The following is a 12,050-nucleotide window of genomic DNA, read 5'->3' as shown; positions in this document are numbered from 1 at the left end:
ACATATAACAGCATGTAATCCCCTACACGTTCCTAACAGTTCACATATAACAGCATGTAATCCCCTACATGTTCCTAACAGTTCACATATAACAGCATGCATTTGCTCCCACTGAACTTTTATTCAAGCGATCAGGCTTAAAACAATCATCCACACATGGATTTTCTCACCCAGTAATACAGAACAGAGACGCAGTGTGTGGACCACCTTAGAGTGAGCAACCCCAGCTTCCAAGGTTTTGTTCATACCTACTTTATGCCAGCAGTTTCTTCCAAGACTGATAAATTGAAAAAAATATTAGCGTGCTTAAAAAAGGCCACAGAAATTTGTATTTTTATCTTAAATGGAGGCATCTAGCTCTTTGCTTGAACTGGCAGCAATAGGGTTGAGAAGAATTATCTTTCTACTTTTATTTTCTTGAACATTTGTTTATTGGTCATTTAAATTGAACTGTTCGTTTTTTGGGTGGGTCCTGGATCTTCTTATCAAGCTCCTGACAGTCCTGTGATCAACACAAATATTAAGACTTCATCTGCGGCGAACACTGAAAATGTTTCCTCACCCTGGCACCTGACTTGACATTTAGTGCTGAGAGCACTGTGCATGCCAGGAGATGTGCCACTCTGAGGTGAGCTCCCAGGCCTCGGCTCGCTTACAACATTCTTTCAGCCCAGAGAACAACCAGGGCTGCGATATGTCAGGCAAGGTTCCGCCACGAGCTAAGCCTCTTCACTTTATTAATTTCTTTTTTTAACTTTTAAAAAAGATTTATTCCTTTATGCACGAGTGCTCTGTCTGCATGTACACTTGCATGTCAGAACAGTACATCAGACTCCTTTTACAGATGGTTGTGAGCTACCATGTGGATGGTTGCTGGGAATTGAACTCAGAACCTCTGAGTGAGCAGCCAGTGTTCTAAACCACTGAGCCATCTCCCCAGCCCTTAACCCCTTCATTTTACTTTCCTTAAACTTCTGATAAGGTCTAGATCTCATTAAAAATTGCTTCTCTTTTTATATTTTTCCTTTAAAATTATGTATTTTCCATTAATTATTTATTCACCTTACATCCTGATTGCAGCCCCCCCCCCCCACATTTACTTTTTGTCTATGGGTGTTTTGTCTGCACATGTCTGTACAGTATGCATGCAGTACCCTTGGAGGCCAGAACTGCCTCTGAAATCTGAGAACTAGAGTTACAGACAGCTGCTGACCACCATGTAGGTGCTGGAAATCAAACCTGGGTCCTTTGAAAGAGCAGTCAGTGCTCTAACCATTAAGCCAATTCTCCAGCCCCTTTTTATGTTTTATAAAAAAAATATTCATTTTATGTGCATAAGTGTGTGCCTGACTCTATGTATGGTTACCACATGCATGAAGGAACTTGTGGTGTGAGAAGAGGGCACGTGACCCCCTAGAACTGCCACATGGGTGCTAGGACCAAATTCAGGTCTTCTGCAGAAAGAAGCCTTAACTGCTGAGCCATCTGTCTAGCCCTTTTGTTCCTTAAGAGATAATATCAAATAAACAAAGGAACAAACAAACAATTCCTAACCTTTCTACTGCTAGTGTTAATGTAGGTCTAGTTTGGTTAGCAGACTGATTTTTTTTGTTTTGTTTTCTTTTGTTTTTGTTTATGAAAGTGGCAAAATACACTTTTGGAAAACAAATTATTTGAGACAGGGTCCTACGTAGCCCCTGGTGGCTTGCTATGTATCTGAAGACGACCTTAAACAACTGACTCTCCTGCCTCTGCCTTCTAAGCACTGAGTCATAGGTATATACATACCTAGTTTTATGTCATCTGAGGGATCAAAACCAGGGCTTTATGTATCTAAGCAGGTGCTTGTGCTGGCTGGCTTTATGTCAGTTTGACCCAAGCTATAAGACATTTGAGAGGAGGGAAGCCTCAATTACGAAAATGCCTCCATAAGATCAGGGTCTAGGTAAGCTTGACCAGGTAGTTCACACCTTTAATCCTAGCATTCGGGAGGCAGAGGCAGCAGGATCTCTGTGAGTTCCAGGCCAGCCTGGTCTACAGAGTGAGTTTCAGGACAGCCAAAGCTACACAGAGAAACTCTGTCCTGAAAGACTAAAAAAAGTTTAGGTTCTAGGCAAGCCTTTAGGAAAGTTTCTTAATTAGTAAATGACAGGTGGGGGTGCAGGGGTGGCAGCTCACTGTGGGCTGCTGGTCCTAGGATCTTTAAGAAGGTAGGCTGAGCAAGCCAGGAAGCAGCACTTCTCGATGGCTTACGCACCAGCTCCTGCCCTGAGTTCCTGCCCTGCTTGAGTTCCTGTCCTGACTTCCTGCCCTGACTTCCTGCCCTGAGTTCCTGCCCTGAGTTCCTGCCCTGCCTGAGTTCCTGCCCTGACTTCCTGCCCTGCCTGAGTTCCTGCCCTGACTTTCTGCCCTGCCTGAGTTCCTGCCCTGACTTCCTTCAGTGCCGGCTACGATGTGGACGTGTCAGCCAAGCAAGCCTTTTTCTCTCCAAGCTGGTTCTGATCATGGTGTTTATCACAGCAACTGTGACCTTAACCAAGACAGCGCTCAACCAAATAAGCCACTGCACCCGAGCCCCACACTACCTCTATACACACACGTGTTCTGTAGACAATATGGTATGGTATGGTCCTGGCTGACTTGGAATTACTATGTAAACCACTAGGCTTGACTTGAACACAGTGATCAGCTTCTGCTTTCTGAGTGCTGATACTAATTTTTTTTTTTTTTTGTATTTTGCTTCCATGTATGTATCTGTACCTCATGCATGTCCAGCGACTGTTTAGGCTAGAAGAAGGCATTAGATTCCCTGGAACTGGAGTTACAGACAGTTGAGACCACCCTGTGGATGCTGGAAACTGAATTCAGGTTCCGGGTTCTCTCCAAGCACAGCCAGTACTCCTAACTACTGACCCGTCTCTCCAGACTCTCACATACCTTTTTTAAACCGAAGTTGAGCCATGTCATAGCGGCCATAGTCTCGAAGAAGCATCACCCCTCCAGGCTTCAGGAGTCTGCTTAGCTTGCTGATAGCTTTCTGCATCCTGCAGGGCAGCAGGGAATGAAGTCTAAGTCTCCTTAGGATAGAGTTCCCTGCTCCTACCGCAAGAACCCCAGGACAACAGACTCCCTAACTCTGATACTAAAGGCCAGCCAGTGTCTCTCATGGTGGTGGACATTCCAAGTATTAAACCAGGCTCGCTTCCTGGCGGTCCTGTGATCGTCACCCTTGCCACAGTTCCTGTAGCTCTAGGAGCCCTGAACACACAGTGCTTCTATGGCCACACACGTGACTCACGGTATTTTGGCCTGTGTTTTGGAGTGAAGTTGACGTTTAGGCTTTAGCAAGGGGGCACATCATAGCCAGAGCAAAACTTCTCAAAAGCATCTCATTCCATGGTCAGGGTGAACAAGAGGAAGAGGAGGGGCATGGACTCCCACTGTCCCCTTCCAGGGCACCCACACATCTATCACACCCAAACTCTATCAACCGTGAAGTTCAAGCTGCCGGTGGGATGGTTCATGCCTGGAGTCTCAGCACTTGGAAGGGGTAGAGGGAATGGAAGAGCGGGTAGAATCTATGGAAGATTCACCTGTCAGTAAAAAAGCCTTTGGCCAATGAGCTGAGGAAGAATGAGGAAGGATTAAAATCTGGGACATCCAGTAGAAAGAGATTGGATTTCTAGGATAGAGATAGGCTTGGGGAAGATTTGCCCTGTGACAGAGAAAAAGACAGTCATGAGAAACTGAGGATCAAGTATCCAGCCATTTAACAGAATACATAATAAAATAAATGGATAATTAAGATATGAGTTAGTCAGGGAACAGAGCCAAAGCTGCTGGCCTCAGCATTTATTCATACAGTGAAGTCTAGGGTTGTTGTTTTGGGCAATTTATGTGTGGGCAGGAAAGCTCAGTTCAGGGAGGCTGAGGCAGGAAGACTATGAGTCAATGGCCAGCTCAGATAACTTAGTAAGACCCTGTCTAAAAATCAAAAACAAAATCTTAAAAACTGTACACATAAAAGCCCCCAGCTTACATGGTGCTGTAAGCAGCAAGCAGATGAACACCGCCAGGGAAGCTTCTCATCTGCCCCATGCTTTACTTCAGAGGCCCACATGTTCAAAGCATGACACTAGAAGGTAGTAAGAACTCAAAGCGTGGGACCTTTAGGCTATTGGGAAGCATGTGTGGGTGACCTGGGAGGGGACAGTAAGATTCTGTTCCCTTCTCCTTCTTTTTACCCTGACCATGGGATGAGAGGTTTTGCTCTGTCTCTGACGTACCTCCTTGCCGAAGGCCTAAAAATTGTCTGTGTCTCAAAACAAATGAACAAACACACAAATAAAACCAAAAACCCAAAATACCCAACAAAAAAACCAACCAATCAACCAAAAACCAACAAAAACCTAAAACCAACCAACCAACCAACCAACCAAAATAAAAAAAGCAAACCCACCACCACCAAAACAAACGGACAAACAAAACCCAACATGCCAATACAACCCTTTTTCTTTGTAAGCCAATGCTCATGTAACACTCCCCACAAGTCTGGCGCAGGATTAGGAATTTACAGCACCCGAAGCATAGACTCTATACAAAACATTCACCCAGCCTTTGAGCTCCCTTATGTCAACCTGATCTTATGGAATGCTGTTATTTCAGTTTTCCTAAAAACGTAAGCACCAGAAAACACAGTCCGGTCAGTATAGATTTTGGGGTGTTAAGAATTTTGACTTATGCCGGGCGGTGGTGGCGCACGCCTTTCATCCCAGCGCTTGGGAGGCAGAGGCAGGTGGATTTCTGAGTTCCAGGACAGCCTGGTCTACAGAGTGAGTTCCAGGACAGCCAGGGCTACACAGAGAAACCCTGTCTCGAAAAACAAAAACAAAACAAAACAAAACAAAACAAAACAAAAAAAAGAATTTTGACTTATTTCAAGCACTGAATGGGCCAACAATGAGACGGCCATCTTAACTCTGAAGCAGCTCGTGCTGAGTGGACTAAGCAGAAATCTGTCCGGTTTTCAGACTTAACCCCCAACAAAGAAAGCAGAAACCAGTCCACAGCCAGCAGGCCAAGGGTTAAAGGTAAAACAGAGGTGGACATCAATACAATAGTCGTGTGGCTTCTCATGTCTATTAGACACAATAAAACACTTTGTATTTAGGGCATAAGCAGAATTTAAGGTCTTCAATCACAGCTTTATCTTAGGCGATTAGTTAAGGGACCTTAAACTTACTTGTCTGGAACAATTGCTGAAAGAACAAATATAAGAACGATGACATCAAGACTGTCCTCGGGCACTGGGTAACTCTGATCTTCATCACAGAGGTCATGAACAAAGGCAAAACAGCGAGAAGGATCATATTCTGAATTTGTCTGCAGAGAGGATGAGTGACAAATGGGTCAGAAGACATGAACACAGGATAAAGAAAGGCTTATCCTGTCTTAAATGCCAGTACCGTTACTCCCACCAGAAGGATTTCCGTCTAGTCATGAGAAAGGGTGAAATTCTAGCACTTTTTGGAAATCAAAGACAGGAGGATCAGGAAGGTTACCTAGCAAAAGTTCAAGGTCACCATGAGGTACATAAGACCATGTCTCAAAAACAAACAACAAAAATGTTTGCAGATGGGGCTGCAGAGATGTCTCAGCAGTTAAGAGCTCATGTTAACATCATATTGTTATTGCAGGACGTGAGTCTGATTGCCAGCATTCACATCAGGAAGCTCATAACTGCCCAGAGAATCCAATCCCTGACGCTTGCAAGTACACAGACATAGACACAGACACACACACACACTTTTAACAAGTCTGAAGAGGTCCAGGACCCTGCCTGCGTTCCAGCTAAGTGCTAGGTTCAGCATCTGGCTCTGCATTGCAGGCTGCTGCACTCATACAATAACAGAGTTAGTGAACCTGGGTTTTAGAGGAGCTTCTTTTCCTTCAGTTAGAAGAGATTACAGCAGCCACTGTACTTACCTTGAGCAGCTCAATAGCTGTGGCAGAAAAGTCACAGCAGTAAACAAAGAGGTTTGGGTTACTGAAACAGGCAGAAAAAAGCCACAATTAGGAGACAAACTGGATTACGTCTGTTCTCTTTGTAGAGCAGCAGTCAAAGGACAAAGAGTACCACTCATCCAGATAAACCAAACCTGTTAAGTCACGATAGTCAACACTGGTTAAAATCCTGTGATTTTTATCTTTTGAAGGTCAAGTGGATATGGCTAACAGTAAGTTTATTAAGTAAGAACCCCGACCCTTCTAAGCCAGCGGTACATCACTAGGCGGGTTCCGGTAATCTTAAATGGCACAGCCAGAGTGGCTAAGGGCTCTTGCTGCACAATCTGGAGAACACACATAATTCCTGAGATTCAGACACACTCTTGTCTGAAGTGACTTATGGAAAACGTGACATACTCCAAGACTTGTCAGTGTCTTTAAAGGTCTTCTGACAATAACCTTTGACCTTCTGCTTCTATGGTAGAGTCTCCTGAGCCTCTCCCACCGCCATGGGATGGACCTGAGCACAAAGTCCACACCCTGTATATCTCCTCACCTGGCTGTTTGCTTTCTGTATCCTTACAATTCCTCTCATAATGAACAGTAAAACCAGCTAAAAACACAAGGCGATTGAAGACTCTCCTGGCTTACAGCACACTGAAAGTGTGGGGGCCTGTGTTTGCAGCTAGAATCTGAAGTGGGCGAAGTCTTGTAAGACTAAGACTTTAATCTGTAGGGTTTGATAACTCCAGCCAGACAGTACTGGAACCGAACTGAAGGACACCTGGACTTCAGGTACTGATCACCTGGTCACAGTGGGGAGAACCTCATAGTCCTGCTGTCAGTCCTGTGTTCACTGAAGCAGGTTTTCAGGAGAACTGGAGACAATGCCCTGTAGGTCAGCTGTCCCACCTTGATCATTGGGTGGTGGTGTAAGAATTAACGACCTAACAATATTCTCACAGAGCTTACAAGAGAAACACAACACAGAGGTCTCTTAGGCACTTCAGAGAAGGCATTACACATTAGTGCTATGGCTGGTGTTAACTCTAATTTTCTAACTAAACTAATGCTACTCCTAAAAGGGTATCTAAATCCTGAATAACTCATGCTTCCAGGAGAAAGCCTCCCCCTTTCCCTTTGCCGTCCTGTAGACCTGACAACATACTTACTTGTTAGTTTGCAAAATTGGAAAGACTGTGTTTCCTACACCACAACCAACCTGTAACAGAAAGGAACCATTAGTCCCAGAGGTTACTAACCCTTTCCTCACCACTCTTTCTTTTCCTTAACAGGGTCCAAAATGGTCTATAACTTATGGTTTCCAAGCCTCAGCTTCCTGAGTGCAGAGATTACAGGCACTGTCATGCCCAGCTTATAAGAATTGTTCTAGGAAAGGTACAATGACCTGAACTAAATAGGATGCATGGCACTTCCTGATCTCTCATGGACTCTCATTAAGGAGACTTAGTAAAAGACAAGAACTCCGGGTTTCACTGGCTAAAGAAAGCGAGTCTAAAAAAATGGCACAAGCTACTTTCTGAGTTCAAGCAAAAAGCCCTGTAGATACATTATTTTCCTAATGAGTTTCACTACACCATTACGAGAAAGATAGGCTGCAGGCAGGGTCTCTGGGATCTTTATGGCCAGCATAGATGATCAGGGAGGAAAGAAGGCAGGTTCAACATGACTACACAGCCGGTGTTGGGACGCTGAGTGGTAATGATTAATTCAATTCCATGTGTACAATAAAGCATCCATAAATCTCTTTGAGGAACAGAGAAGCTGAATAAAGATCAAACATGAATACTCCTTGTACAGTACATGTGACCCCTTCTATAAAGATAGGTTCTACAGACTGACAGAGAAAAAGCAGCTTATGATGAGGGTCTGCTATAAACTACTTCTGCTCCCAGCCTTCTGAGCAAGTCCTGCATCCCTTCCCTTGAAGGAACAACTCTGAGTGCTAATCTCCCAGGTTCCCCTAGTGCTGCTTATCTGGGAGAATCAGGACCTCCTTGTCTCCTACAACAGGCTCAGTGGAAACATTTACACTGTGACACTGTGCTAAGTATAGTGCTCTCTGCATCAACAAACACTGTAAACATCTATGGAGGGCCACCTGGTAGTCATCCGTCTTAGCCATTCTGCATACACTACCTCAGAGTTCCTTACAGTGAGACAAGTACTCCCTCATTCTGGGAGTGACACGAGCTTATGCAGCATCTCACAGGAGGCAACGGATCAGCACAGTGGTAAAGAGCTCCCCTAACCTGTTTCAGGCCTTTGGTTCAATTTCTAGCACTGCTGCCCTCCATGGCACTGGACTTAATTCTAAGTTTTACTAGCTCTAGAATTAAACTTCCAGTGAAGCTGGTAGACCCTTATTTCTGAATTTCCCTGATGGTACCTGCCTAGGCATTTTCTCAGTTCATAAATAGATAAATAAATAAATGGTGATGATTCCAGGCTGATATGATGATGCCCAAATCTAGCCAAGTTCATCAGACAGAAGACACTCTAGGTCAGCCTTTCTAGTCTATCTGCATGTAAAATGTGACATCTTCACTAACTCCATTATTAGGAAAATAAAGTTACCTCAAGTATTCGGTAGGTGGCAGAGGAGCCAGGAAATTCATCAGCACGAATTTCTAGGTGACTGAGCCTCTGAGTCACTGGCTCTTCCACAGGAGGCACCCGAGTCTTACATCCATGGCAGGTACAAGAACACTTGTGCTGTTCTGTTGTCCAGCCAGGTCCATCCTCACAGACTTCACTCTTCTGCTTTCCCAAGGGTAAATCCGTCAGGTGATTGTGGCTAGGTGCCAGTTCAGGGAACTCAGTAAAAAGCCAGTGTCTATCCTTGAAAAACCCATTTTCATGGATTTTATAAAAGTCATCCCAGTATTTATGGGCATTGACTTCATAATCAACTGTAAACATTTAAGAATTTTAAGAGTCAGTCTCAAATATTTTATTTATATCTAATGTCAACTATCCTGTGTCACCAAATGTCATTTTATTCCAGAAGTATGCTTGAGAACAGGCATAGTCTTAGAACTGGACACTTTCGAGGGTAATCATCTTGCTATCTACCTCACATTAATATCACCCACTTTTCATCCCCAGGGAACCCAGCTTTCGCTAGTACCATCAGACAGGGAGTTAGCTACCCATCATTTTCCTCACAGAGCTTTGGATGGCCTTTGACTACAGGAAAATTACGAAACTAAGCAAACCCCTAGCACCGTACACAAGTAAAGACCTAATTATTTTTAGTTTCAAGGTTCTATTTGTCAGGGACACACAGGTTCTTTGGTGTCTGTGGTAATTATTTTCCCTTGTAAGTCTTTTTATTTACAAGCTAAATGTCTCAGGTTCTTTGGATGTTTGTATAAATTCAGTGACTGTCATCCATGAAACTAAAGAAGCAGGCATGTCCCTGCTTCTTTAGAACATGGGGCCATGCACAAAGTCAAGATTATTAATGAATACTAAAGTAAATAACTAGAAAACAAACAAAACTAGACAATGGAAAACTGCCTTCCAGAAGCAAGACGAGTTTCAATTAATCAAGAGACTGACAGGGGCTCTTTTTCTGCTTTTGCCAACACAAAGTCCTGGACTAGAATTGATGAAAGAATGAAAACCTGAGAAATGGGAATCCACCACTGACTGCTTACCTCTAGGCAAAGCACTTAAGGCCCTGTGGTCCAAGTTTAATTTTTTTGGAGACTATATCACCCTATGCTGCCCAGGATGGCCTCCAATTCAGTGATCCTTCTGTCTCAGCCTCCCACGTAGCTGAGTCTACAGGCATACACCACTGCACTTGGCTAACTGGTCCTTTAACTGTAAAAAGAGGATACTGGGCTACATGATTTCCAAAATCCCTTTCAACTCTATGTTGCTTCCTCTAGTCAGATCTAACAATGCAGGCAGGATGCCTACTGCAGCTGGAATACATATATACATACGTACGTACATACGTATATGTGTATTTACTTTTGGGACAAGGTCTCATGCAGCTCAGGCTGGACTGAAATTCTATGTAGCAAGAATGATTCTGACCCCAATCAACCTCTTGCTTCTGCCTACCAAGAGATTACACCTCTACATCTTAGGAGGTACATGGCTGGCCAGTACTGTGAACTCAGTACTGTACAGAGACTTTATCAGTGCTTATTATCTTAACCGATGAGCCATCTCTCCAACCCCCAGTGCCTACTATCTTAAAGTTCTAGGTTTACTTTCAAATGCCTCTCAGAAACAGGGCCAACCAATTCTAGTTTTAGTTTTTAGAGTACTTTACAAAGAAATTATTCTGGTCTTCAGGAAGGACCTCTTTTTCTTTGAGCAGACTCATCCCCACTCTGCTGCACACATTCTTTGATATAAGTCCCAAATCTCCAAATCCATCACCTCACGAAAAGATCCTCTCCTCCAACAGTGGTTAGGATCTGACCACATCAATCTAGCTCTAATGGAAACTTCCCCAGCAGACCCTAAACTGTAGAAGCTACCCTAAGGTGATGGAACGACTTTTTACGGCTGCCACAGGCCAGCCACATCAACACGACACTCGTAGAACTAGAGAATAAAAAATTCAACCCAAATTCCTTCAAGATTGTGTTAGAAGGCAGCCCCTTTGCCTTCTAGCTCGTCCTCTCCCCGATCCCGGTCTATAACGGGGTTTTCCCTCAGGCCAGTAAGAAAGATCCCGGTGCCCGCTTTCTCTTGCCCTCTTGAGCAGGCGCGTCCCGCACTGCCGGCTGTGGACAAAGCAGCGCACCTTGCTTCTCCGGGCACACCAGCTCGGAACTGTTCTCCTGCACTTTCCTCTCCGCCGCCGCGGCCTGCTCCTCTGACCACTTCACGTTGTCCCTGTGAAAACCAAACGGGCAGCTTAAGGCCCACACGTCCCAGCCGCGGGCCGGGTGAGTGCCGGAGCCGGGGATGCTTCAGCTACCGCCGCGGGAGGAGAGCGGGCGGAGAGGGCTTTTCTCCAGGGGATCCGGGGTGGCGGGAGCCGGTGAGGCGCAGGGAAGTTACCAGGCATTGTGGTGGAAGACGCGCGCCGGGTCGCTCAGGAACCGGTTCCCGAACTGCGGTCTCTTCCCGTCCTCAGTCTCCGGCACGCCTTCAGGGAAGGAGGCCGCCATGACACCGGAGACGGGAACGCCCCCTTTTCCATAACGCGAGGACTTCCTGTGGGCCACGCCCCTTTCGGAAGTAGCGGCGTCTGGACCGGAACATGGGAGGCGAGGCGGGGCGGGGCGGGGCGAGTTCCACGTGACTGGGGAGCTGGTGAGGAGGCGAGTTGAACCACAGTCACGTCTCCGTGGAGGATGTAGGAGACTGTCCTCCCGGGTCCGCTTCGATCTCCCGGGTCCGCTTCGGTGCTGGAACTCCAGCAGGCTCCCCAGGCTCCCTCCAGGAAAAGCTTTGACTAGCAGACCGTGAAGAGACGTGGATATCAGACCACAGTCGGCCGGGAGGCAACGCGTGGATTTTGAGTACATGAAGCTTTCATGTTAAATGACACGATCGACCACACCTCCTTGAAAAGCCAGGCTTAACTGGCACAATAAAAATTATAATGCGTTCATACAGAGTTTGTAATATGTATATATATTCGATTTATTGAAATATATACAATATACATTTATATATTATACATATACGTGTAAGTATTTTAAAACTAATGGTAAGGCATATAATTTATAATTGTACATTTTCAGCCTCCTATTTTCTATTATTTTAAAAAAATTTCCTCTTTATGTGTATGAATGGTTGTGCACAACATGCATGCAATGCCCATGGAGGCCAGAAGAGGGCACCAGATCCCACAGAACTAGAGTTACAGATGCTTGTGAACCAACGTGTGGGTGCCAGGAATCAAAACCTGGGTCGTCTAGAAGAGTAGAGAGTAGAGTAGCCAGTGCCCTTAATTATACGGCTCCTCAGGCCCTATAACTCCTATTCCTAAATTCTCATTCTCTCTCTCTCTCTCTCTCTCTCTCTCTCTCTCTCTCTCTCTCTCT

The 12,050-nt window shown here is 45.1% G+C and overlaps 1 protein-coding gene across 1 annotated transcript in view; it reads right to left on the bottom strand.

The window, feature by feature from the left end:
• Positions 1–11,177, bottom strand: part of Mettl2a (methyltransferase like 2A) — a 16,660-nt gene extending 5,483 nt beyond the window's left edge. Inside the window, exons 1-7 of the mRNA XM_028780542.1 lie at positions 11,059–11,177; positions 10,799–10,890; positions 8,605–8,939; positions 7,179–7,228; positions 5,986–6,046; positions 5,243–5,382; positions 2,938–3,044 (exon numbers count right to left, since the gene is read on the bottom strand). Of these exons, the coding sequence (XP_028636375.1) occupies positions 2,938–3,044; positions 5,243–5,382; positions 5,986–6,046; positions 7,179–7,228; positions 8,605–8,939; positions 10,799–10,890; positions 11,059–11,168 (895 nt within the window). The 5' untranslated portion in view covers positions 11,169–11,177. The remainder of the gene's footprint in view (positions 1–2,937; positions 3,045–5,242; positions 5,383–5,985; positions 6,047–7,178; positions 7,229–8,604; positions 8,940–10,798; positions 10,891–11,058) is intronic.
• Positions 11,178–12,050: the final 873 nt, after the last annotated feature.

Source organism: Grammomys surdaster, unplaced genomic scaffold, assembly GCF_004785775.1.
Source record: "Grammomys surdaster isolate TR1022 unplaced genomic scaffold, NIH_TR_1.0 371, whole genome shotgun sequence".
Taxonomy (NCBI): domain Eukaryota; kingdom Metazoa; phylum Chordata; class Mammalia; order Rodentia; family Muridae; genus Grammomys; species Grammomys surdaster.
Note: the sequence above shows the minus strand (reverse complement) of the source record. Positions and strands in the feature narration are given on the sequence as shown.